The 27,359-nt window shown below is 45.7% G+C and overlaps 1 protein-coding gene across 1 annotated transcript in view; it reads right to left on the bottom strand.

Annotated features, from left to right (window-relative positions):
* The window catches only part of Msra (methionine sulfoxide reductase A), a 333,498-nt gene extending 308,504 nt beyond the window's left edge, over positions 1-24,994 (bottom strand). Inside the window, exon 1 of the mRNA XM_059273480.1 lies at positions 24,785-24,994. Within this exon, the coding sequence (XP_059129463.1) occupies positions 24,785-24,920 (136 nt within the window). The 5' untranslated portion in view covers positions 24,921-24,994. The remainder of the gene's footprint in view (positions 1-24,784) is intronic.
* Between the last annotated feature and the right edge of the window lie 2,365 nt (positions 24,995-27,359).

Below are 27,359 nucleotides of genomic sequence, written 5' to 3'. Positions count from 1 at the left end.
TTGTTTTTGTCAGAGGATTACAAATAGATGGTTACAAACTCAGAGCAAAAGCATGGGTCTCAGAACATCTTTGAGACTGCCCCAAACGATCGGCACTTACACGAACACAGCCGATTTCCAGTATCCTCTCAGGCCACAAAGTAAGAAGAAAGTGAGGATTGCAGGGCTCGTCCTCTAATCGCACAGCTCCAACTCTCTTTTTTAGAAATAGAATACTTACTGGCAATTAGGATGATCCACAAAAACCTGTCCCTGCCTGTGAACCTCCCCTATTATAACGCTGATGTTTAAGAGCAAAACTCTCACACAATCCTCCACAACCAGGCCTCATCGCAAGTATTTATTAATAAGAAAACAGATAGAAAAGTATACATATCTAGGTAACACTGGGTAGAATTTTAAAAGAAGATCGATCAACTTGCTACATTAAAAAAAAAACATTGTGAGAGAGATAAGATACAGAATTGTTGAATAAAACCTTAGTCAACTCAAAACTGATGAAATTTATTCCCTCCGGCTCTCTCATATACAGCTCACAGCTTCTTACCCCAAAGGTTTACATTTCTATTCTCTACCACTCCAGCCATTTCTGCCAACATCATAAAAATTACCTTTGCTCCTTTCCTCCACGCGAATTCACCGACCACAAACATCCCTGCACAGCCACCTCCCCACCCACCTCCCCACCCACCTCCCCAAAATGGTTCAAGAAAGACACACACGAGAACACACACACACACACACACACACACACAGACACGCACACGCATGCATGCATGCGCACGCACGCACGCACGCACAGACAGACACACACACATACACACCCACACAAAAATAAATAAATAAATGACCAAGCTCACAGTTCCTGTTTGCCCTTCAAGCGAAGTCGGGTGTCTTCAGCTTGCCTTCCTGGTCTTCGGTATTGTCACTAATTGCTGGGGGTGTAGTTTAGGACGGCATGAAGCTGAAGACATCAAAGCTGTGGCTTGAAGAGACCGTTTTTCTCAAACACATGGATGAAACAACTTTGACTCAGACTCCCTCCCTGGCCAGGTTGCCATAAAATCTTAGAAAAACTCCTTGAAAACTCCATCTCTAGAAATGGGGGGAGGGGTGGGGATTAAGTAAAATGAAAGTATTTCAGTCTAGAAGCTGCCATTCCGAACATAACTCCGAGGATGTCTGATTTGATTTGAAAGCAGGTTTGTATTGATGAGCAATGTTTATTCTGTAGAAAACTACAATTCCTTCTAATTAGACACTCTCCTTGCCATCTTCTACAGTAATTCTGTTTCTCATGGTCATGATCATACATGCAAAAAATAAAATAAAATAAAATACATTATTTCCCAAACGTATGGACACTGGGGAGGATGCCTTTTTGGAAACAGGCTTTTTTTTTTTTTCTTTCCTAAATGCTGGTGACTAAATGTCATAGTAAGAAACAACACTCTCAAACAGCCCAAGAGACTTCAAAAGCCTTCTAAGTTTGAAAACCAAAAAGTTGTGAGTATCCCAGGACGTTTTTCTTTCTGAAGCTCAAGCCGAGAAACAGACAAAAGAGGCTGATGCGACTGAGCTCTGCCAAGTCTTGCCTTTTTAAAATTTCCTCTGCTCTCCCTCTGCCTCTCTCTCTTTCTCTCTCTCCCTCCCCCTCTCTTCCCTCCCCCCTCCTCTCCCTCTCTCTCTCTCTCTCTCTCTCTCTCTCTCTCTCTCTCTCTCTCTCCCTCTCTCTCTCTCTCCCTCACTCTTTCCCTCCCAGTATGGCAACCATCCGAGCAGTCTTGGCGGAGGTCCAGACTATGCCAGGCTGTCTGAATTCTTGTCTCCAAAGGATGTCCTTTGCGGATCAATTAATACATCTGAAAACAGGAAGCTGTGGGGCAGTACCCAGATCCTGGCATGACAGCACAGGCTGCTGCCAAATCACCTTACAGATGTCCTGGTGCCCTCCCTTCCCCAGCATCACCAGCATGTTCCCCGCAGTGAGCTAACGTGTTCGCTGCTTGGAGATGGGGAAATCTGTTCTCTAGAAATGTCCATATGCGACATGTGCTCAACCTGCAAAAAAAGCTGAGCTCCCCTGCGAGGGGAGATGTATGGAACTTTAGGAGCACTCTCTTTATAACGTTTGCTTCCCCTTGCCCTGCTGCAAAGAATCATGGGAGAACAGAAAGGGAGACATGGGGATTAAAATTTAAACTGTCATGCCTCATCCTCTGGAGAATGAACATGGCTCTGATTGATCATTTACCCTTAGTTTTAAGGAAACTGTATGTAAATTGTACTTACTCAAAATTATGCTGGGAAGGAAGAAAAAAGAATAAATCTTTTCAAAACAGAAATATCAAGGAAAGGGGAAGACAAAAACATCAGTGTGATTAGTAATATATATGTATACACAGACAACCGTATTGTCACACCCGAGTCTCGGTCATCACTTGTTCTCTAAATGTATGGTGATATAACAGAATAAGCATACATGGTTCATTTTAATCTGTAGCCTGTGCACTTTTGGAAACAAACTAGCCAGTCAGAACTTCACTCCTTTACCTGGTTAAAGAAGCATCTTGCTTGGCTGGTGGATAACACCGACAGCTAAGACTCAGTACACCTGTGCTCTGGAATGAGCAGGCTTTCATAGGAAGAGTCAAGAAGTCTGAGTTCTCATCCTTGGCTCCGTTGCTCTCTCATTAGGATAACCTCAAGGTCAAAAACCTGCTTAATCCAGTCAAGCCTAATTTTCTCATCTACTAAGAAGGGCCAGAAAGTCATGAATGACTCTCCCTCTGGACTCCTAAAATATCCTTTCATTTTCAGGTCACCAACTGGATGTGGCATCATCACAGACAAGGCTATGTGTCACTTACCTAAGGAAAGTGAAAGTCTTCCCAAAACCTCTATGTGATGGTAGTCAGCAAGTCTCCTGATGGGACAAGTTATGAGAAAAGAGCACACGAACATCACTCTGAAGTTCTATAAAACTGTGGACGATGGTTTAAAAAAAACCAAAACCACACACTGCTAAGTCATGAAGCTGACAGATCAAGGGAGTGCTACAGAAACACTGTGAGGGTTCAATTAAAGCACTAAAGAAACCAGGCCGCACGTTAGCTATCCTTTCGAACAGGGATAATGAAACAAGGGCAGGATCTCAGCAAATTTTAAATTCACAATCAAACTGTTGCCACCAAAGACAAAGAGGACCTTAAATGCAGCAAGAGAAGTGACTCATCGTTACAAGGGAGGCAAAATAAATAAACAACAGGATTCCTCAGAAAACACAGAGGTTAGAAAGAAGTGAGTCAACTGTTGGTTGTTCATAAGAATTTGCCGATAGACTATTGCTGAAGACACAGGTCACAAGATAGAGAAATCATGCAGGTACTGACATAGAAGCTTGCTCCCTGCCAGCTGTGTAGACTGCCAGAGGAAGAAAAGTCATCAAGGGCTCACCAGCTGTGAACCCTGTGAACTATAATAATGACCAGCATAGCAAGCTATGCATACCACTGCAACAGCGGCATGAACGCCATGGGAACAACCAATCACTTCGTTATTGGACTAAGTCCCACTCAACAAAGGGAACTCATGTCCGTAATTGAAAACTGGACCAAGAACCCATGGCTAGGGATGCCTTAGGCCCAAGGAGAGAAGCTATTATTATTATTATTATTATTATTATTATTATTATTATTATTATTATTATGTTACATGGGCATAGTATCAAACTGCCTTCTGAATACTTACCTGCATACCCATAGATTAGTGTGGCTCTCATCCCTCATCAGAGAAGCTTCTTTTTGCTTGGAGGCCTTGTCTAACCTGAATGACTCCCAAAGCACCACTTCCAAACTCCATAGTTATATCCCTGTGTTCATACTTCACAGTGAGAATTATGTTCCAAAATATATCTTATGGGGACATGCAAGCCATGGTAACCACCAAAGAAGAAATGACAAAGACTAGGGAAGAAGCAAGGGAAGAGAACAGAAATCAAAACAGACAGACATGAGGATGGGGCCGACCTCCACCTGATACTGGCCAGATGGCCAGTGTCTAAAAGATGAGCCACTCCAGGAGCTGACGAGCATATGATCAGCATGGAAATGCTAGGGAACACCAGACAATTACAAAACCAATATTGCAGGTTCTCCAATAATTAAATACAGGTGTGGAGGCACATGCCTGTCATCCCCAGCACATGGGAGGCAAGGTAGGAGGATTGGGGTATTGAGGACATTCTGAGCTACACAGTGGTAAAAAAAAAAAAATAATTAAAAATAGAGCAATCAATGATCCACAACCCCTCCACTGGGTAAATATCTAGTGGCACCATGTTGAAGAGATGGTTGTACTTGTGTTTTGTTTATAACAATATTCACAATAGCCGATATATGAAATCAAGGGGGCCCATCAACAAATAGATAAAGAAAATAAGACATATACTCAAGATGGAAGACTATTAAGCCTTTAAAAAGGAGGAAAATCCTGTGACTATAACAGAGTGGATAAACCTGTAAGGTACCCAGTGAAATAAAGTAGACACAAAATGATGGACACCTGCCACTCACTTCAGTGCGGGCCCCATCAAAGGACATGGAAGCAGAGAGTACATTGGTTCCTGGGACTGAGATGGTAGAGAGGGAGGGATTAAGGAAGATTGTCAAAGCACACAACCATTTAACTAAATCAGCTGAGGAAGTTGAAGAGCCCTCCTGCTCCACACCACAGCCATAGTTCTGAACAACACACTGTGCTTGCAGAGAGCCAAAGGTAGCCCCACAGCATTTCTACCACCCACACAATAAGCAAGTGAGGTGATGTGTATACTAATTAGTTTGGCTAGGCCACTGCACAGAATGCACGCTATTTCAAAACTCATCTTGTCCTCCATAATTATACTTTTATGCCAATTTCAAAAAACAATAAAATTAAAAATAACACCACAGACCAATATCTCTTATAAATACAAATGGAAATTTTCTGAACCAAATGCTAGTGAGATCCTACCTGAATCCAGCAATATACACAAAGGATTGCCAACCTTGACCAAGTGCATTATACCCTGGGAACACACGGCCTGTTTAACACTAGGAAGCGGTCAACACAACACATCACGTTGGCAGAATAAAGAAAAGAAGCCACATGATCACCTCTGCAGGCACAGAAAGGCATTTACAGAACAGGCTTTGTGAGTTCAAAAAGAAAAGAGCATAGAGCCAACTGGTTGGAGAAGAGGACTTGGCTAACCACTGAAGGGCAGCTGTGGAGCAATGGCTGTCGTCACAATTGATGCCATGCAGTGGGCAGGACAGAAAAGTGAGGCAGAGTAAAATGGCCCACATGTGGATGACAGGTCTTACATACAGATATCAGATTATGGTGTATATATATATATATGTAAGCATGTGTGCATGCACCTAACATGAAAATCTAACAGAGCAACATATGGCACTAAGGAATGAGTTCAGATATAAAACCAGCCCACAACCCACAGACATCAGCTACATTTCTAGACATTAGCAGTAAACAATCTGAGAATGAAATTAAGAAGACTATCATACTTACAAGAGAGTAAAAACAAAATACTAAAGGATGGGGCTGGGGATGTGACCTCAGCAGTAGGGCACACACTCAGCAAGCATGCATAAGGCGCCAGGTTTTATCCCCAGCAGCACAAAACAAACAAACGAGTCAGTGTAACCAAAGGCCTGTGCAGTGAACAGCACAAACACGACTGGAAGAAAAGATTAAAGACCTCCTGTCATGTTCATGAACTAAGAATTAACCCTGCGGAGCCCAGAGTGCTCTCCACACCGAGGGACACAATCCAGTGGAAAATCGGTCAGAAATCCCAGGTGACTTCTGCGCAGAAATTGGCAGGTTGATCCTAAAAATAGTATGGAAATGCAAAGACCCAGCACATCTGAAAATCATCTTTAAAAATGAAGAAGCTAAAGTGTAGGCCTCACATTTCCAATGTCAAAACTCGGCGCCATGTTACAGCACCGCGGGCAGTGTGGCGCTGACATACAGAGGACCGCTGAGATCCAGAGAATAAACTAGGCGTTACACGGCTATCGTCAGCTGACTTCAAACAAGCTTCAAAGGAAAACGGAACCGGAAACAGGGTGGTCATGTCACACCTGCAGCTGGGACAACCGGATCTCCACATGAGAAAGAATGAAGCTGGGCTCCGACCTCATGCCACATGTGACAGCTTACTCAAAACGACCCCAGAATGTTAGAGGAAAACAGGGGTATACATTTCTGGGACTTTGACGGTAATGGTTTCAGAAGTATGATACCACAAAAAAGACCACCACAAAAAAGGAGAAGGGGGAGAGGAGTGGGGAAAGAGAAAGAGAAAGAAGGGGAGAGGGAGGGATAGAAGAAGGGGGCAGAGGAAGAGGAGAGAGGAGGAGGAGGAGAAAGGAAGAAAATTATTTTTTTTCTGTAATGGAAGTGAAATAACCTACAGAACAGGAAAACATTTGCAAACCACGTGTCTGATAAAGGTCAGTTATTCAGAATATAGGTTTACTGTTTTGTTTTGTTCTTCAGTCTTAAGATCCTACACGAAGGGGCTGGAGAGAGGGCTTGGTCCTTGAGAGAACCCATTGCTCTTGCGGAGGATCTGAGTTCTGTTCCCACTCAATCCACTTTGGTGCCTCCCAACTACCTCTACCTCCAGCTCTGAGGACTCAGATGCCCTCTTCTGGCCTCCATGGGCACACACACACACACACACACACACACACACACACACACACACACAGCTGGAAGAAAATAAGTCTTTAAAAAATGAAACATAGAGTTTCTTTGGAGCCAGCCAATCCACTCCTGGAGAGTGCCTCAAGAGAACTTTAAAGCTCATCTGCACAAAAACTTGTGCACAGATGTTTAGAGCAGCATTATTCACATCAGCCAGAGTAAGGACAACTCAAGAAGCCATAAGCTAACCAAGTATGATATAAACACGTGATGGAATATTACTTGGCAATGAAAAGGAATGAGGCCCTGATACACTCTACTACATGGATGAGACATGGAAGTGAGGCGGAGCCAAAGAAGCCAGGAATGAAGGTGCACATATTTTATTGCTCTGTTTATATGAAAAATCTGCAATGGGCAAATCTGTAGACAGAGGAAAAAGCTTCATGGTTGCCAGGATCAGGACAGAAGGAAGAATGAGTGGCCACAAATCAGTTTGGGGTCAGAGCTACACAAATTGTGGGGTGAGCTAAAAGCCATGGGTTAAACAACGCATGGTAAGTCTTGTGTGTGGCTTCTATCTTGCCACTTTAAAAACGTTCCATGCATCTTCAATGTCTATAAGTGCTATGACTGGCCACCTTGAAATAGCCCTGGTGACCCTTTTGGCCTGTCACACAAAGGGCTTGCCAAACACCAGCTAAGCCTTTGCCTTTTAGAATCGACTCCCAGGATCCACTCAGCAGCTCTAGTTCCTGGTGTGGCTCCAGCCTCTTAGTTTGGTCCCAGCTGACTCCAGTATTCCCAGCTCCATCCACACGGGGCTCCTCTGCCCACTCTCAGGGACCCATCTCCTTGGAGAACACCTATCCTGGCTACCAGGCACTAATGAAGTCAAAATGTTGACAGCCAGCACCTCTCATGGACCATGTCCTCTCTTCCCAGAAGACCTCATTCTCCAAACATAGCATCCTGGCAGCTCCTCAAGCTTTCTTCAGTCCTGAACCCCAACCTCTGTGCCCTCCAATTCTCTGCTACCACTGTTTTTCATCCCAGCCTCCCACACAGACAGGACTCTGTCCTCTGTGCAGTGTGGGACACTGAGCAGCTGGACTGTGCACACTCACATATATCACTTCCCTTCCCATTTGCACATGATTTACTGGTGACTCTCAAGCCTTTTGATTCCAGCTGTCAGACAAAACCCCAGAATCCAGTAGTAGTTCAGTCCAGGAGACTGGATGTCTCAGCTGGTCTTCAGTATATGTTAGGATCCCAGAGAAGTCGGCTCTAATGCCAGTGAAGGAATGGACTTGCCAGAAGAGTGTGGGCAAGCAGGAGAAGAGAGAAAGTGTCTTTCTTCCTTATCTTTTATATAAGCTGACAAAAGAAGATAGGGCCCAGATTTAGGGTGGGTCTTCCTACCTCAAAAGATCCAGATTGAAAATGAGTCTTCCAATCTCAAGTGATAGGGATTTAAAATGAGTCTTCCAAGTTCAAGTGATATGGATTTAAGGTGGGTCTTCCTACTTCAAATTATCCTGTTAACTAAAAATCCCTCCTCACAGGTGTGCCCAGTGACTTGGGTTTATTTATAGTTACTTCCAGATGTAGTCAAGTTGACAACCAAGAATAGCCATCACAACAGCTTACAGAAAATCCTTTCAGCTCACTTCTTTGTACCACTGATTAATTTTTAAAGAGATGTTTATATTTAACATACAACATCAGCCAGAAATAGCAAATTCCTTAACAAAGATGTCATCAAATTCTCCAAGTGGAGAGCTATCTATAAGTTCAAGGCCTGTCTGTTACAGAAAGGTGAGCCAGCCTGGGAGAGAAGGTTAACCAGCCCAGCACTGGGCAGCTTCCTTCACCCTGATGGAGTCAGAAGGGCTGAAGGTGATTGGGAAGGGATGCTTTCTTCCCTGTGCCCTAAAGGCATGTGATACTCCACCCTCAACACATCAGTACCATGTTGTGTCTCTCACACTCTAGGAGAGGCCAGTCCATAGCAAACTCTAAAAACAGGCAACAAATCCAACAAGAACTGAAATTTGCCGAGCATCAAGCATACATCATGCTCTACTCCAGAGCTCTCTGTTAGCACTTCCATCGTTCTGATAACACCTCCAACTCATAAACATATTATCTGTGCACTGGATGTGTGCATGTTGTGTGTGTGTGTGTGTGTGGTGTGTGTATGTGTCAGTGTGCTGGGAGGTGTGCCAGAGGTATATGTGCTGTGTGTGTGTGTGTGTGTGTGTGTGTGCTGGGAGGTATGCCAGGGGTATGTGTGCTGTGTATGCTGTGTGTGTGTGTGTGTGTGTGTGTGTGTGTGTGTGTGTGTGTGCATGCTGGGGGTGTGCAAGGGATATGTGTGCTGGGTGTGCTGGGTGTGTGTGTACATGTGTATGTGTGCTAGATGTGAATATGCTGTGTGTGTGTATGTGTGTGTGTCTGAGCTAGATGTGTGTGGAGATACTGGTGGGGGTGGTACATGCATACATGTGTGTATACATCCACATGAAAGTCAGAGCACAGCCTTGGGTATCATTCTATTACAGAACCCCAGACCTTAGCACAACTGACTCCATGATGGAAGTACCATTTAGTCCATAAAAATTAGCACACAGATAGCACCATCTGCCAAGATAAAAAAAAAAAAAAACAAAGACCTAATCCATCAAAGCCCATAGTTCTGGGAAAGTCTCTAAATGTACTAACCTTGCTTTTTGGCTTCTGTAGTTCTTGTTAACTGAGGTGTATCAACCCAGGGTGTGGTTTTGTGCTTAAAAGCTCTCCCTGAGAAAGGCTTGGGGCTACACTGGGATTCTGAACACCCAGTGCCATCACCAGGCTAATAAAGACTTTCTATTGGCTTAAACCCATGTCCAAGTGGTCTTCTCTGGTGGATATCCCATAACATTTCCTTAGGCACCTTTACTTGACATGGGCTGTCTCATCAGCTTGGAGCTTCCCAGATGAGTTAGGTTAGCTGGCCAGTGAGCACTTCCTGTCTCCATCTCCAATCTCAGTATTGCCAGGATTATTAGTGACTCGCTTGGCTTTTTATTAGGGCTCTGAGGAAGCTGAACTCGGGTCCTCACACTTCTGAGGCAAACATGCTTTTCCAAATAAGCTGTCACCCCAGGTCTCATAAAAATACTACTAACCCCACTTTTCAGACCATGCAACCCAGACCAGTCTGCTCGATGATCTATAAATTGCCAGGGCAGCTGGGCTGACAAGTGGGCCTGATGTCAGGCAGTCCACCCCCAGGCTGCATACTCTGTCTCCTGGGGGATGCCATCTTGAGAAGCGTGTCTGCCTGTGATTTGTTTCCTGAACTAAAGGAAGGGTGGCCCAAAAGAGTGAGGCAAGGGTCCAGGTACCAGGTCCCAGTTGGCTCTGGAGGATTGGTTGCCATTTGCTTGGGCAGCAGAGATCGTGGGGCAAGAGTGATTTGCCCACTCAGGCTTCTGGCCAGTGAGCTACGACCTTAAGAACAAGGTCAAGCCAGTCAGGCAAAGCCTCCTCTGAGGCACGGAGAGCTGGGAACCATCCTCAGAATTCTAGAAGAAAGCAGAATGGAGACATCAGAAGCCCCAGAAGGAACTGGGGTGCTCAGGAGCAGCACCTCAGAACAGCAGGGCCCTACCCCCAGTTCCCAGGGGGGCATCCCTGAACAGCCCATGGGTGTCACGCCTTCCAAGAGTACAAAGTCTGACTGTACCTTGCCCTAAATCCCCTCTCGTTAATTTCTGAACGCTTGGGCAGGACTAGCATCTAATTCTCAGAAAATGTACTTTAAAATTAAAATTAGGCAATACATTGCACGGCTAGGTCCAAGCTGCTGACAATATGGAACATCTTAAATACAGACACTGTTAAGCCACAGACACCACAAGTGTTTTATTGCCTCAAATCATCTGAAATGATTGTTTGGGATTGGGGCAGAGAGGAATGGACTACAGCAGAGAAAACTGTCAGAAAAAAGAGGGATGGGAAGAAAAAAGCCTCAAGGAAAATCCCCTTTGCATGGTTAGAAAAGAACCACTCAGAAATAAATAAATAACTGGCCTGGAACTGCTCGATTTGATATTTAACTCGGGCTTTGTTAAATAAGCAGAAAGTAGACTTTGGAGGTTTGTGATTCCTTCTTGAAGAAATGTGATTTTCTTATTTCCCCAGAGAGAAGCTTCAAGAATGCCAGCAGGCTTCTCTGGTATCAAATGTTTCCCTGTTATTGTGAGTAAATTATATTTGGATCAAAATCAGATGGATTAAACTTAAAATACCCATGAGATTTTCAAAAGTACAAGGAAATATGTCATGTGCCCCCAAACAGCGCTGCCATGTAACAGCCCTTTGGCGATGTCTCTGCTTCGGAACATCAGCAGGGAATCAAAACTCACCTGAGTTTTTGAGTTTCCTGAATTCAAAGTAACTCTGTAAGCCTACACTGTTGCTTGTGGTTACTAAAGTCTGCAGTCTTTGTGTCTTTAAAAATCTCCAAACTATGGCCCTTCTGATATTCAGGAAGAGAAAGGTGGCCAGGTGGGAGGTTGATCTCTTTTACATTTTCAGGGAGAACCCCTGATCTTTGTTTTTAATCTACACTGTCTCCCTGGAATTGAAATAATAGCCAGGAGGGAGGGAACTGTAAGGAAACACACACTGTAGGTACCTCACAGGTACCTCACGCTGGGTCAAGGTCACTATGAGGCTGTGGCGTGGCAGCCTCCTTTAGATGCACTGCATCTCTCTCGGGGGCGGGGGGGGGGGGGTGTTGGCAGGGGGTGGGAGCACTGGGAAGGGGGAGGTGAGAAGCAGACAGCGGCTGCCTTCCCAGAACCAGGCAGCAGCATGGGAGTGAGCTGTCCTAGGTCGTTCTTAGGTGAATCTGCACACCTGAGGGGAGCCAGGCCCTGTGCGGAGCTCTTTCTCGCCTCATCTCTAGAAACACACACAGGAAGCTGTTGCCACTGTCTCCCGTTCAGGAAAGGATAAACTGAGGCAGATTCATCCAAGGTCACCAAGCTAATGGGGCGGTGAGGAACGGCTCTGACACCGTCCGAAGGCCAAGAGCCTGCTTGTCCACTAATCCAGCAGTCCCTCACTAGAGCACCCACTTCTGGGGCTGGGGAGAGAGCCTGGTCCGTAAAGCGCTTGCCTCACAAACATGAGGACCTGGGTTCAATCCCCCAAACCCATATTTAAAAAAAAAAAAAAGGCCAAGCATGATGACACGCTTATAACCATAATCCCAGTGCTAGAGAGATGGAGGCTACAGATGGCTGGATCCCTGGGCTTGCTGGCCAGCTATTCTAGCCTGCTTGGCAACCCCCAGTACAGTAAGAGACCCTGTCTCAAACCAAAAGAAAAAGGTTGATGCACCTGAGAAATGGCACTGGAGGTCATCTTCTGCCATCCAAATACATGTGCACATACATGCATACACACCTGTACACACGCACCCACGCACACATGATACAAAAGGAATCCACTCCTAAGTATCACCGTCTGTATGGACCAACCGCTACGTGTGGTCATAACAAGTCCTGCAGAGCAGTAACGAGCAGGCACTGCTTCCCAGCATCACACGCTGCATCTGCAGCAGAAATGAGTCAAGAGGGGAAAGTGGTGCCCTGGGGAGAAGCCTATGAACAGCACTCAGGCAGCCAGCACACGCAATAAATCCAGGGGCTCATATTGCCGTGTGGTCTCTGTGGCAGGTACTCGGGTGCTGATAAGCTTGCAAAGGTTCTGTGCAGAACTTGTTAAATCACAGAATCATCTCTTGATTCTCAACCATAAAACAATGTCTACTTTATGTTAACACAACCTTGGGGAGACTGCACATAACTGCTGATCTTTTTTAGGATACTTTCTGCAGTCTTCCTGGGGGCAATTTCCTGCACCCACCAGTATGTCTCCATATTTGTAGAAAGACATCCCTTCCCTAAACACTAAACATAAACAGTAACACAGAGGGTAAGAGCTCAGAGCTCTTATAAATAACAGTTTGGGAAGCCAGTCAGCAAGCAGTTAGAATCACATGTCTAAAAACAGATGACTTGAGCTCCCTGGGAACAGAGCTGGGAACAGAGCACCCTGTTTGTGGTGACTCACTGGTACTAATATCTATTGACCTGTGCACACAAAAAAAGGACTTTATTAAACAAACAACTTCCAAACACAGCATCATGGAGTCTGAGCGTGGTCATTTTTGCTTTCGTTGAACTCGGAGGTACTGTGTAATGTGACGAACAAGAGGCATATGAGAGCACCAAACAAGTGAGGCCTCACCAGACTCAGAAAACTAAAGACGCACGTGTATGTGCAAGCTAAGCCACCGCTGTAAAGCTAAGCTGAGGTAAGATAACAGAGGACAACAGAGGACATCTCAAACAATAGGGCTGTAGGGGAAATGGGCAGTGAAGAACATAGGAAGAGAATCCAACGGGGCTCACTGGAGGAAGAGACCGGAGTAGAGGGAGAATCAGAGATGAGGAGAGGGTGTCGTCCAGAAGGGAGACAGGTGTGGAGAACAGACCAGCAAGCAGCAGTGGCATGTGTGTGGAGATGCCAGACTTACTATCTCTGCCAATTAGCATCCAGGAAGCACCAACTGCTATGGTTCATATTCCCGTGACTGAAGCATCTTCGCTCATTTGCAGACTTCCCAGTCTTCAGGCAGACAAGAAATTCATCAAAGCTAAATGAACTAACATTCCCTTAGGTGGGGTATGGGGGAGTGGCAGGGGAGACAAGATACAATAAATACTATTTAACAAATCCATGCCTGTAGGACCGGGGGCCACTGGACCCTTTCCAGTCACCAGAGTCGTGTGTCTTTTCAGTACGCCAACACTCTGAAGGACAGCAATGCAGAAGGACAGACAATGAGCTGGGCACAAGTAACTTCTCTAGGGTGACAGTCAGGCACAGTGTTCATATGGGGTTTTAGGTCATAACCACCCAACATGCAGTACAAATACAGAGTGGCAGGAGCTTTGGGAGGCAGCTGCACCTCCATCCATCTCCCTGCTTTCCTTGGAGGCTACAACCTACCAGTGACTTGGGTTCTGGGTCTTAGTGATGTAACAGAATGGAATGTAACTACATGGAATGAATGGACCAGATAACATCAAGCGAGCCAATGACTGACAGCAGAGACGGGGGGTTGAAATCGGAAGAACACGTCTTAAAAACCGCAAAGGTCTTCGAAAGTCCTTTGCTGCAGAAGCCCAGATGATAAAAAGCCTCAGCTCAGGCTTTTAGAGTCAAATGGTCTCACTCACAGCTACTCAGTTCTGTCCTTAGATTCAGAAACAGGCATAGACGATAAAAAAAAAAACAAGCAAAGAAGCATGTATGTGTTTCAGTACAGCTTGCTTTATAAAAAGATGGTGGAAGAAGATGCATTGGCGAAGCACTCCCAGGAGGGTGGGCAGAAGAGGACGGCTGCAAATCAGTACTGCAAAAGCCTGGAGCCACTGCGTGCTCAACGGCACCTGAGAGACGGCCTGACCTCTTAGCTCCTAAGACTGGGGAAATACACAGTATTGGAAGTTTCATCATTGTACTAAGGCAAGAAAAAAATAATAGTAAAGGACACACAGATAAAAACTGTATTTCCAGATGACGTGGTATCTGTATAGAAAATGCCAGGAAGTTTATTTAAAAAAAAAATTTATTTTAGATCCTAGAGTTAATAAGGGAAGCCAGCAAGGCTGAAGGCCCAGTGTCCCCAAACTCAGCACTCAAAAACTCACGTGTAATATATACGCTAACATGAACACATGAAGACCCAAATTAAAGACTCATTAGCATTTACAAACACTTCAAAGAACACGCAAAATTTAAGTTTGAACTTAACAAACATGTTGAGTTCTATGCACTGGAAATAACAAAAACTAAAAACTAAGCCAAACCTGAATATATGTGAGACAAGCTGTGGCCCTAGACGGAAGACACAGCAAAGTTATCAATTCTCTCCAAATTGATCTCTAGTTTTAATGCAATTCCTATAAAAATCCTAGCACAGATTTCCTTACGCATGGGCAAGATGACTCTAAATTTTATACAGACAAGTGTAGGCCTTATATGAAACAAAATATACTTAAGTGGTAGGAGCTATTCTCCCCAGCATTAAGGCCCCCTATGATTACAGTAACGGAGACAGTCGGCACTGACAGAGACCCATAGATCAGTGGGAAAGCATAAAAACCAACAAACAGATCCTCACAACTATGACCATGTGGTTTGTGATGGTTGTTTATTTTTTTCAAACAGAATCTAGCTATGGAGCCCAGGCTGACCAGAACTCACCATATAGCCCAGGCTGGCCTTGAACTTGCAATCCTCCTACCCCTGCCTCCTGCATGGTAGGATTACAGGCATGTGCCACCACGCCCAGAGGCAACATGATTTTTGAAACAAATAATAAAACAAATCAACAGACGCATTCAACAAATAGCGATAGAGCGCCTGAACATCCGTGGGTCAGACAACTGTTAAGAAAGGCAGTGTCCCCCACTCAGCCGGACGCCACACGGGGCTCCCTAAAGACAAACCTGGGGCCTGAAATCCTTCTACCCACACAGCTGTGCCAGGATTATGCCCTTTGTGGCACAGCTTCCCATGCTGCAAGCTCAGCATGTATGCTTTTGTTTTGCTGGAGTATATCCCATGACACCTGCCCAACCCTACTATCTATCACCCAGCAGGAAGGGACACAGCCCTTTCACTGCAGCATGAAATCAAGTTCATAAACAAATTGCCCTGTGTGGGCAGTCAGGGGAGATCTTCTGGCTATGAGACATACATATGGTCCTGAAACTTATCTTGCTATGCCTCTGCTCCATAAAATAGGGCATTAGGGCATTATTCTACCTAGAGCGTAACTGCTGTATTTCACTTAGTGAACCTGATACTAACTTGCAAAGGGCAGTGTTCAGATATATATTGCTGGTGATGGGTGTGGTGATGATCTTTGCTGTGCCCCAAGGAACTGAGATCCTCACCTGAGACTGACAACCAGTTTACATAACAACATAAGCACCAACTTCCACCCTAGCCTGAAACAAAATCAAGTCAGAATGCATCATGCCTTAAATATAGAATTAAAACTAGAAAGAGTTTAGAAACAATGCACAGAAGATCTTTAGGGTCGAGACAAGGCAGAGATTTTAGGCTTGACACAAAAAGCATGCGCCAAAACAGGACTCATCCAAACCACAAACCTCCTGCAGAAGACCGTAGAAAGAAACCAAGGCAAGCTACAGGCTCCCGGCATGCCAATCTTCTGACATGGTGGTACGTCACCTACAAACATGTCAGGCTGCATTCACAGCACCCTGGGTTGCAAGTGGCTCAGGGGCTTGTTTGTTTGTTTGTTTGTTTGTTTGTTTGAGGAAGACACTGGACAAGCAGGCAGCGCCATTCCCCAAAATCGAACCCAGTTTCTTCTCAGTATACTCAAGATTCTTTAATTCAGGCTTCATTTCTTTGGCTGTGAATTCCCACAAAGCACTTTGTTTCCACGAGGCTTCCCTTTGGGTACGGCCTCTCCAAACATCATTTTTTTCAGTAGGCCAAAGAATAACTGGTGTCCTCATTTGAACAATGTTTTTCTTAACTGTTAGCAAGGCATTTGACTCAAGGAATCTATCAATGTACAATATCTATGTACCTAACAGTACATATAGTTTTAATCAAAAATAGAATATGAAAAACTTACAAAGGCTAATGCAACACTGACATCACTTCATTATGGTTAAAAATTCCTTTTATATGCATTCCACGAGACAGTCTCTATTCCTCGGTTTTATTCTTCATCTACATAAATGTAAAATCAGGACATCTCTAGCTTCACTACAGTCAGCCTTTGCTATTATATAGTGTAAATTCAATAAACTCATTCAAGAAAGGAAGATTAGAAACAAGCCCCACTGTGAAGCTCCAGATACCAACACAAAGGCAACAGAAATATAAGGAACTGAGCCAGGCATGCCTATAATCCCAACACTGGGGAGGCTGAGGCAGGAGAATCACTGTGAGTTCAAGACTAGCCTGAGCTACACAATGAGTCTGAGATCAGCCCAGGCAACAGAGCAAGACTCTGCTCGCCCCCCACCAAAGTTAAATAAAAATAGAAAGGGGAGAGAAGAAAGGAATGATCGATAGGGTCATATATAAGGCCCATGTCTTCCTCACGGTGGTAACAACTTTGTCACCTTTCATGGCAGGCCCAGCTTACAGAGAAGATTTCACCTGACCCCACACCAAATATCATGAGCCAACACTGTCACATATCTCACCAAACGGGAAGAGTGTTAGCACAGAACATTGGCTAAATCGGCAGCTGGAAACAAAACTGGCTATGCCATCAGGGCACTGTCAGCAGGCTTGGGGTTCAGAAAACAGGGACAAATATATCTCAGACTGAATGCCAAACAAAGGCAGAAAGTCTACCTTTTCCACAAAGAGAAACACTGGAAGAAGGGCCAGTGAGATGGGGAAGCTAGACACACAACCCCTCCTGTGAAAAGGAAATGGGGTTCTGGAACTGAGCGTGGAGTCATAGCAGCACCCACATATCCTGTCACAGCAAGACCTGCACATCCTGTGGATGGTGGGAAATGGAAATGTAGAGCATTCAAACGATGCTGTGTGGACTTCAGGAGCCACACAAGGGTGAGAGTGGCTGGCGCCATGAAGAAGCCAGGCGTAAGGGAGAAGAGAGAGCAGAGGACAGGGAAACATGATGCAGCCACACTCCCAACCTGCTACCACCATTTAGATGGAAACATGACCAGGAGATGGACATATGTCTGAACTGTAGTATGATGACAACCCTGTGCTCACTGGGAATCCCACAGTGCTCAACCTCTAAAGCAGCCTGGAACAGCCTGTCCCATGAAGCCAATCCTGGGCTAATTCCCTGAGCTAGGGGAGGGGATATGGCAGGCCAGTAAATTGTCATGTGTCACAGGGCAAGTGGCATGGTCCATTCCTACCTAGCACATTTCCACCTAGATACAGAAATTCTTTATAGCTGGTAATGTTTTCAGATGTGATGTACAATCCAGTACCATGGAGCCCAGCAACTCAACATCCTATCTGTCCAGGCTGCTTCCGTCCAGTTTTCCACAGCGCTCTTTCTGACAGGTGTGAGTGTGCAAGCACACAGCATGTATGCACAGGTGCAGTTGCAGATGTGTGCATGGGGGGGGGGGGGGAGACCAAAAAACAACATTAGGCATCTTCCTCTATCAGCCCCATCTTATTGTGGTGAACAGTTTTTCACTAAACGTGGAGTTCACTGATTGGCTAGACGGGCTGGCCAGCAAGCCCTCCTGTCTGTACTTCCCAGTACTGAGATTACATGTGAGCAATGCCACATCCAGCTTTTCACACTGGTGCTGGGGATATGAACTCATGCCCTAATGCTTGTGTAGCAGGCGCCTTACCCACTGGGCCACGTCCTCAACCTTCACTGTAGCGTTTCTTGACTACCTGCTAGTCACCATGTTGTAGCTCATGTATGTGTTTATTATGTCTCACACTCTTCCTGGGCCACACGGCATGTTACTCAACAAATAATCACTGCCCTGCAGTGTCCCAGGACCAAGGAGTAAGAGGACAACCCCTGCCCTTGAGCAGTTCGCTGTCTAGTGCTATGCGTTCACACACAGGGCTACTGTGAGTCTCTGACCCAGAAGGAACTTACGAAAGGAAAAGGTAGAGGAGCATCTTCAAAAAGATTTACAATGCCCCTCCTCACCCTCACCACACACTGACAGCCCAAGGTCACCTCCTGCACAACTCAGTGTTTCAGCCATCATCAGAGAAACCACGGTTTCCATTAGCTCAGGGTAGCAGGACCAGCCAGGAGCTCTCCACAGGGGAAAGGGGCGGATCACCTACTAGAAGCTCCTTGGACCCATGGAGAGGCAAGAACAGAGAACACCTCAGCAAAGAGGCCTCCACCTTGCATTTGCTGAGGCCTGGTATCCATTCACTCCCCAAAACCTATGCCTCGCCTACTGCCTCTTCACCTTTCCAGGCTCCCAGAAGTCGCTCCCGGTGTCCTCGCTCTCCCTTCTCCAACCATGTCCCCAAGCAGAGATGCAGGTCCAGGACCACTTGATAGTACTGAGCTCGCCCCTGGACATACACATATCCGCACTGTGGGTGCCTAGAAAGTCTCTGCTCGGGGCTCAGAGATGACGGGCTCACCTGCATCCGGGCCAAAAGTAAAGCTTACCCTGGGGAGGTGTAAAGAAACTGGCTCAGATCCATCACCAGTGCTGGGGTAAGAACTTAGAGCACATGCCCCAGACAAAGGGTTGGCATCCCCGCAGCCCAGTGCTCGCATGATGGATACATGGAAAGGCCACCTTTTCTGTATTTGTTTTTAGACATTAACTATTCGCCGCCCAGTATCTGTAAGCCACCGCTGAATGTTTGGTGTGGGCATCCTCCTTTGTAATGCGCTATAGATCCGAGCAGGGAGCACAGGGCTCCCTCAGGGAGTGACACACGGCTTCTCTCCCCAGGAGCTCCTTACCGCACAGAGAGAGAAGGCACGGATTTGGTAACTGGGCAGCAGAACATCTAAGAAGCAAGGGGAGAGCCGATGGGGAGGAGTCGGAAGTAGCTCAGGAGGGTCTGCCCGGTGGAGTTGAAAGCCTTCACTTAGGCCCTAGGGAGGAGGGACTGGTTTACAGGAGAAACAGAATTCAAGCCAGGCAAATCTTGAAGAAAGAGTAAAATAAGGAATAGTGGGGAATACAACACTTTACCTATGCAAGCATTTAATGAAGAAATAAATCAAAAGATCAGAGTAGTAATCCACAAGGATACGATCACGTGGGCGACCGCAGAGGCGGAACACTGAATCCTGTCAGGCAGAAGATGGGCTCCGTGGGGGCCTGGTGGGAAAAGAGGCTTGGGAGGAGGTAAAGATCAGAAGGTGGGAGGTGGGAAATGCCTTTCCCCAGCGGGGGCAGCAGGGAAACAGAAGGTTCTGGAAGAAAGCATAAAACAATCTAAGAGCTCTGGGCAGGATGCGAGAAGAAAAATAACAGTTCTGCGTCCTACAATTTAGAAATTAATCACACACTAGGGAATTTTTTTTCTAAAAGGAGAACAGCTTCCTATCGCTTTCTTTTTTAAAAATCTATGTACACCCGTCACATAAAAGAAACACATAATGCCTTCTACACCACGGTGGAAGGAATCCGTCCCCAAAGGCCCTTCCTTTGTATAAATCATGCCACCACAATCGACGCTTCAATAAAAATGAATATTTATGAAATGTAAAATGACTTGGATTAACTTATTCCAATTTCACTCTCTAAATTTAGATTTTTTTTTTTTAAATCACGCCAAAATGTAGATTTTGATTACAAAAGCAAGTTGGGGGGAAAATATATATGTATACTTGACAAGAAAAAGAGAGCAATTTTTTTTTTAAGTTGAAGTATGACAAAGGATGACAGAAAGGTGGCTGGTTGGGCTGAAAACAGCCAAAGACTATCTTCAAAGTAGCTGTTTAATTCAACAACAGAGCCACATTAGACAAAGGAAGTTGTTGAAAACAACACAAAGTATAAACCCTAAATAGCCCAACCACCCTCATCTCAGCCCAAACCCAGCCTTTCCTTTCTTCCCTGTCCTTCCCAAGCTTCCTCGGGCATATGGATTGTTAGCTTGCTCCCTGTCCACACACAAGTCAGCACACTGGTCTGGCCTGGCCTTTGCAGCTACGGTATCTTGGCAACCCCTCCATTCCTGGAGATGCCCCATCTTCTGGGCCTGCGTGCTGTATCCCTGAGGCTGCACCACTGCTCCTGTAACCAGCCCCTGTTGATGGGCACCTGTGACGCTTCCAATCTCGGCCTCCTGCAGATGAAGCTCCAGTGAAGAGCCTGCTGCAGTCCTCAGTTGGCGTGTGTGTGTGTGTGTGTGTGTGTGTGTGTGTGTGCGCGTGTGTGTGTGTGTGTGTGCGTGTGTGTGCGCGTGTGTGTGTGCGCGTGTGTGTGTGCGCGCATGTGTGTGTGTGCGTGTGTGTGTGCGTGTGTGTGTGTGTGTGTATGTGTGTGTGTGTGTGTGTGTGTGTGTGCGCGCGCGCAAATTCCCAGAAATTGAATTCCTGAGATCGAAGGTAAATGTGCATTTAATTTTTTGGTAGATGCAGCCAAGTTGCCTTCCGTAAGAGTGGAGCCGGCTGACACACCCTCTAACAACACACAAGAGTGCCTCTCTCTCTCTCTCTCTCTCTCTCTCTCTCTCTCTCTCTCTCTCTCTCTCGGACAGAATGGATCACTGTTTCTGGATCTTTGCCAATCTGAAAAATGAAAATTGGTATTTGCATTTTCCTCACCGAGTGAACTTGATCACTTTTTTTATGTGTTTAAGAACCGACTGTACTTCCTTGGGGGCAAATTGTTCAAAACCTCTACCTGATTTTTAATCACTCCTGACATTTTTCTTACAAACTTCTAGAAGGTTCTGCTCTATTGGGGAAACTAGTCCTTGCCTTTCGGTACATGGTGCTGTACCCCAGGCTGTCTTCTGACTTTGCGTCTGTGATTTTTGTCACACAAAAGACTTTAAAAAAAAAATTATTTAATGTGTATGGGTGTTTTGTCTGCGTGTAAGTCTGTATACCGTGTGTGTGCAGTGCCCCCAGAGGCCAGAAGAGGGTGTTGGATCCCTTGGAATTGGAGTTACAGATGGAACTGAGCCCAGGTCCTCTGGAAGAGCAGCAAGCGCTCTTAACTACCAACTCATCTCTCTGGCCCCACACAGACTTTTAATGTGATCTAATTTCGAGTTTCTTGATTTTCTAGCTGTGAGTACAAAGGCCTTCCTCACACAATTATAAAGAAATGCTCCTTTTCTCACACTCATTATTTCATTTTTTGCTCTTCACTAAAGAGAGCAAGCATGGTGTTCTATACTGGTAATCCCAGCACTCAGGAGACTGCAGCAGAAAGATCGCTGAGAATTCAAAGGCAACATGGGTCACGCAATGAATTCAAGACCAACCTGAGATGGACATTAAAACTATATCAAAACTAGTATATACACATGCATACATACATGCATGCATACAGGGGAAAAGAGTGGTTGTATCAGAAACTCTAGCACATAGTGCATATACCAGCCCCACTGTTTGACCTTGGATAAGTTATCTGACCTCCCTAGCCTGTTCCACATCCATAATGGGGATAATGATGGTTAATGCATCATCACATTATTGTGAAAATTAAATGTATTAATGTAGTCCCCCATGGTGCCTGGTGTGTAATACATCAATAAGTGTGGGCTATTACCATCACATCTGCTTGGGATTTAACTTTTTTTTTAAGGTGTGATGGCCAGAAATAGCATCAGTCAAACCCCCAAGTCTCTCTAGCTGTCCCAACACCGTTTTCCCCACTGACCTGAGATGTCACTTTCACCATATACCATCTTCCTGTAGGTACCCAAGAGCTTCTGATTCTTCCTCCTCCATTTGTCCATCTCTAATCAACTGCCTTATCAGTCTGACACAGTACCATATAAACAACAACCAGTTACCCAAGCCAGTCTGTTCATGTTCCCATCCATTCGAAGTGACCCAGAGAAATGAAACATTTAAAAGGCTTGAAGGTTCGAATCTTACTTTCTCGAAAAATGTAAATCTACCACTAGGCTGCAGCTGATAGAAGGGGTCAACAGTCTTCCAGGACACAAAGAAGGAGGAAGGACTGAAGCTGAGATGATAAGGTTAGCTCCCCGAGCACTGGATGATAGTACACACCTGGGACTAGCCAGAGCAACCCTAAACAGATAGACCTTGTCCTCTAAAGGGGGGCACATTGGCCACAGAGCTTTTGAGACAATCTGCTACAGTTAACAACAGACTTAGATGGATGATATAGAGACATGAGGCAGGCTGAAGATGCAATGTAGAAGAATAACTTTTGAACTAGGAATATGAAGTCCATAACTTTCAAAGACATGCTCACCAAAACTCACTAGATAGTTATTGGGGGGGGAGGGGAGCAGGGAAGGGGATGGGCAAAACAGCTGCCATGACAGGCTTAGAGGCCCAGACACAAACAGTTCCTGCAGGCAACACCTGGACCCAGGAAAAGCCATAGGCTGAAACCACCCAGGAAGGGCCTGCAACTAAGGGGAAATACCTGACATTCCAAACATTCCCTATACCCCTAGACAAATGTCAGCCAATCAGTGTCCTGAACCCTAGAAATGCCCTCACCCCAACCTCTTCTATGATAAAAACCCCACCCTGCCTGGGCTCCAGGCTCTCTGCTCTTACTGCTGTGGCGCATGGAGAGACCAAGCTCCAAGCTTGAAAATAAAGGCTCTTGGTTTTTGCATACGGGATTCGGTCTCCGTGGTGGTCTTTTGGGGGGTCCCGAGATCTGGGCATAACAACAGTAAGGCACACTGTTGTTGGAACCAAAAGCAAACCTAAACAAATTCTCTAGTCTGTCTTGCTTTCAGTTACTTACTTTAGACCCCTCCCCACCAGAGACCCTCCAGCCTGCCGTGTGGGTGGGAGACATGACACAAGATGGCTGCCCATGCTCCCATTTTTTTCTTGACTTTAAAAGTCACTGATTTTGGAGGCTGTGCAGCTGCGTAACATATTAGAAGTCTCTTCCCATCTTTGCTGCAGATAACCCCTGAGATAGGCAGGCTGTGACAGTCGCTGTGTTTATGGCTTCAAAGAAAACTCAGCCTCACATCCTCCACGTTGTATCCAACCACATTTCTACTTTGCGTGGGTACTTAAAAAATGTTTGTCTGAACTGAGGAGCACAAGGTTAATGGCTTAGCAAAATCTCCTAGCCTTTCCCCTCCCCCTTCAAGTCTGAAGAGATCAAGATAAGATATTTTCACTGTCTACAGGAGCATCCAGTGGCCTTGTGATTACGTGCCAGGTGAACGGATCACCGGCCACCAGATTTGTGACGCCCCATTCCAAACCACCAGAGAGATGCCTAGAAGCCTACAGTGATCTGTTATTTCCTAACCTAAACCCTAAACCCCTCTCTGCCTGAAGATAAAAGGACCCTGAAAAACCCGTGCTGGGTTAAGACAGTTTACCAGGCCACCTTCTGGTTTTGCTAGCTTACCAAATAAATCTACGTGTCTCCAAACACTCTCTCTCAAATATTAGGGTCCCTTTCCAAATGGGAAGTAAATGCATTTGGATTCTACACCCGGGCCAGTGAGAACCTGTCAAGGACGAATACCCCAAGAGTGGAGGCCAGAAACACAATAGGGCTAACAAGGCTTAGCAGGTAAAGGCGCTTACCAACCAGCCCCACAATCTGAATTCAATACAGGGCCCTAAGTGGTACAAGGAGAAAACTGAGTCCCACATGTCATCAGCTGATGGTCCCATTTGCACCTGGGGCATAAGTGTATGCGCACAGACACCTCCAGGAGGCCTCATCCATAGAACAAGTTGTTCCTGCAAACCGAGGAGAAACCCCAGCAGGCCCTTGAAATAACTAGAAACTGGGGGGGGGGGGGGGGGGGGGGTGTCTGGCAACCAGCTCTGGCCTAAAATTCCACTTCAAACCACAAGTTCGCATCATGAGGTCTCCCTCGAGCACTTCCTGGGAACAGGCAACAGGCTGACTCTCCTAGGGGCCTAGGTGAGAAAGGAGTCTAAGGCAGGGCTCTCAGTGCACTCTTCCTAGCTCTAAATATGGAGCTGCAAGCCTGCAGCCCAGCTGGGTCAGATCCCCACGCTAGATTCTTTCAGAGCGCCCTGTTTTGTCCTAAGAGACTCAAACAAAGAGAAGCACTGAGACAGGAGACTGCCCCCGCTGAGTGCCCACCCCTCCCGAACGTGGGAGGGAGGGAAGCGGGGGGGGGGGGGGGCGGGGAGGGGCGAGGGGGGGCGCTGCCGCTGCGCGCACGCGCAGACCCCGACCTGGGACCCGCCCGAGGCCCCGCGCGGCGTCCTCCGGGAGGGCGCAGTGCGCAGGCTCGGCGCGCATGCTCAGCGATCGTGCCGTCTTACCTGCCACGGGGATGGGCTCGGCGCGGCCGGGCAAGGCTTCTTGCGCGCTGATGACCTTCGAAGCTGAGTCGCCCATCCTTGGTACCGGAATGGGGCTGGAGAGGAGCTGGAGAGCCCTTCTAGCAGCGGAGAGCATGGGCGGCGTGTCCGTCCCGCGGGCCGACCTCCAAGCCTGGCTGTGTCTGAGGGACAAAGTTTCCCGAGTACGAGAAGCAGCTCGGGCCAAAAATTATGCTGGCTGGGCGCCACCGCGGGGTGTTAAAGTTCCTCCCGTTTCACCACCTTCGCGACCGGTGTTCCGGGTGCCCAGGAAGGGCTTAGCCAAGCAGGGTTTCAGAGTGTTTCTCGTGCTCAGTCAACCACAAAGCAGAAAAGGGAAATCAGTGTGTGCATAAAAAGGCAGCGAGCTAGAAGAAAGGCAGACTGTAAGAAGATGGATGGATGGATGGATGGATGGACAGCTAGGAAATTTGTGTTGATAAGTCAGATTGATCCAAAGCACAATTCTCAACACCACAAAGGATTACGTACTCAACGTAAAATATATATAATAAAATATATACAATGTGTATGTATGGATTTATCCATTCTTTAGCCCATAAAATAGAGGATGCAGGCACAAATACATTGTTAACGCTGTTTAGGTGAAATTAATGGTGCAGCTGAGTCAGTCTTCTGAAATCATGAGAGAATATTCCTAGAAGAAATCTCGCCCTAATCTTTAGGTGTCTAGGGCCAGATGAGTGACTTGAGAGGTCCATCTATGAGACTGTGGTTTACACCCTCTGCCAAAATGGGCGGATGGTCTCATATGAAGGAAGGAACAGGATTAGCACCCACAGGGATTTGAAGCTTTGAACCTAAGCTCCCCGTGGGTTTAGTTACCACTTTGTGTTCATGTGGGGCTGTAATAGAAGGACAGGAGGATTAGTGTGCTGTATAGAATGTTGCCAGATATACAACGTTAAACAGATTAAGGTATTTACCTTATATTGTAGAAGTCCCCTGGGCCAGCTTGTATCAACAGTTTACTTTTGATTTGCTTTTTGCCATGAAATTATGCCAGCAGGTTCTTTCTACAAGGCCTTGCCTGAAATCATCCCACGGTGTCCCTTCCAGGCTCGAAGGGGGCCTGGTCACTAAAGAAAAAAAAAGTCTATCAAGGAAAATATGTTGTGCATTTAACTTACTGCCTTTTGATACATACTGACTTGCTTTTTCTGTTTTGTGGTGATGGGACTTAGGAAACATGCAAGAAATACTGCATAACTAAATACTGTGGCCGTGTAACCACAGAATTTGTAATGTTAAGGGAAGCTACTTATGTAATGTTAGGTACCCCAGAACCATAACAGTCCATAAACATTTAGTATATAAGATTTATAAAAATACAAGCATTTCTACTTACCCACTAAGGGGAAATGAGATAAATAGATAAATAAATAAATAAATAAATAAATAAATAAATAAATAAATAAATAAATAAATAAATAAAAGCAATGTTTAGAATTTTATTGTTCGGAGTAGTGAGATCCTACTAAAGTTTCTCTCCTGCCTTGTGGTCCTAGAAATCCAGCTCAGATCATCATGCTTGATAGAAGGCACCTTTACCCACCGAGCCGTCTCTCTGGCCCCACTTTAAACATTTTTAAGTGTTCTTTGTACATTATTTAAATGTTCTCGAGGACCCAAATGGTTATGCTACACTCATGAAAACAAACATCTTTGAAGAAAAGAAGTATCTCAATTTCTTTAAAGTTTCCTTTAAACAATGGTTTCTTTCCTCATTTACTAAAATAGCTGTTAGCTGAGTTGTGTTTGTTTGTTTGTTTGTTTATTATGAAGTCTCTCTATATAGCTAGCATGGAATTGACAGAGATCTACCTGCCTTTGCCCAACCTCTGTGTTTTGTTTTTTGAGGAGAGAAATAATTATGCTGTTTTCAAGACTAGGCCTTGCTTTCCTTCAGACTTCCCAACTACTCCCTTCTGAGCTACCTTCCACATTTCCTGACACGTGCTGATTTATCGTCCTTGTACTTATACTCGGGCTTTCTGACAAAGTCTAATGATTTATATCTTTCAAGACACGGTCTGCACATTCTCTTTGGAACAACAAAGAATCTCAAAACACAACCAGTCTGAGAAAACAGATTCTTTCTCTTCAGTGTGTCAACCTAGAAGGAAAGAGTCTCCTGCTAAGCAGAACTCCAGCTCTTCTTCCATAGTGAGTGGGCCAGAGAGAGCTCATGCTCTTCCTTCTGGGACCCTTAGTCTAGTCCCAGAACCCACATAAAAATGCTGGACATTGTTGTAATTCAGGGCTCAGTGAAACCACTGAACTGGACCACTCCATGGGTAGAAAGAAAGATTTATTGGTGATCTAAACTAATGTTGGAGTAGGGGCAGAAAGACAGACAAACTGCCAGAAAAGCAAGCAGATTTTATATGCCAGGAGGGTAGAGATTTATGAGCTGATACAGTCACAAACTGCCTAGATTGACTAGGAACTAGGTGCCTTTGCCCGGGATAGTTGATTTTGAGGGGAAATTAAGGCTAGTTACTGGTAAACGGAA

This window comes from Peromyscus eremicus, chromosome 9 (assembly GCF_949786415.1).
Source record: "Peromyscus eremicus chromosome 9, PerEre_H2_v1, whole genome shotgun sequence".
Taxonomy (NCBI): Eukaryota; Metazoa; Chordata; class Mammalia; order Rodentia; family Cricetidae; genus Peromyscus; species Peromyscus eremicus.
Note: the sequence above shows the minus strand (reverse complement) of the source record. Positions and strands in the feature narration are given on the sequence as shown.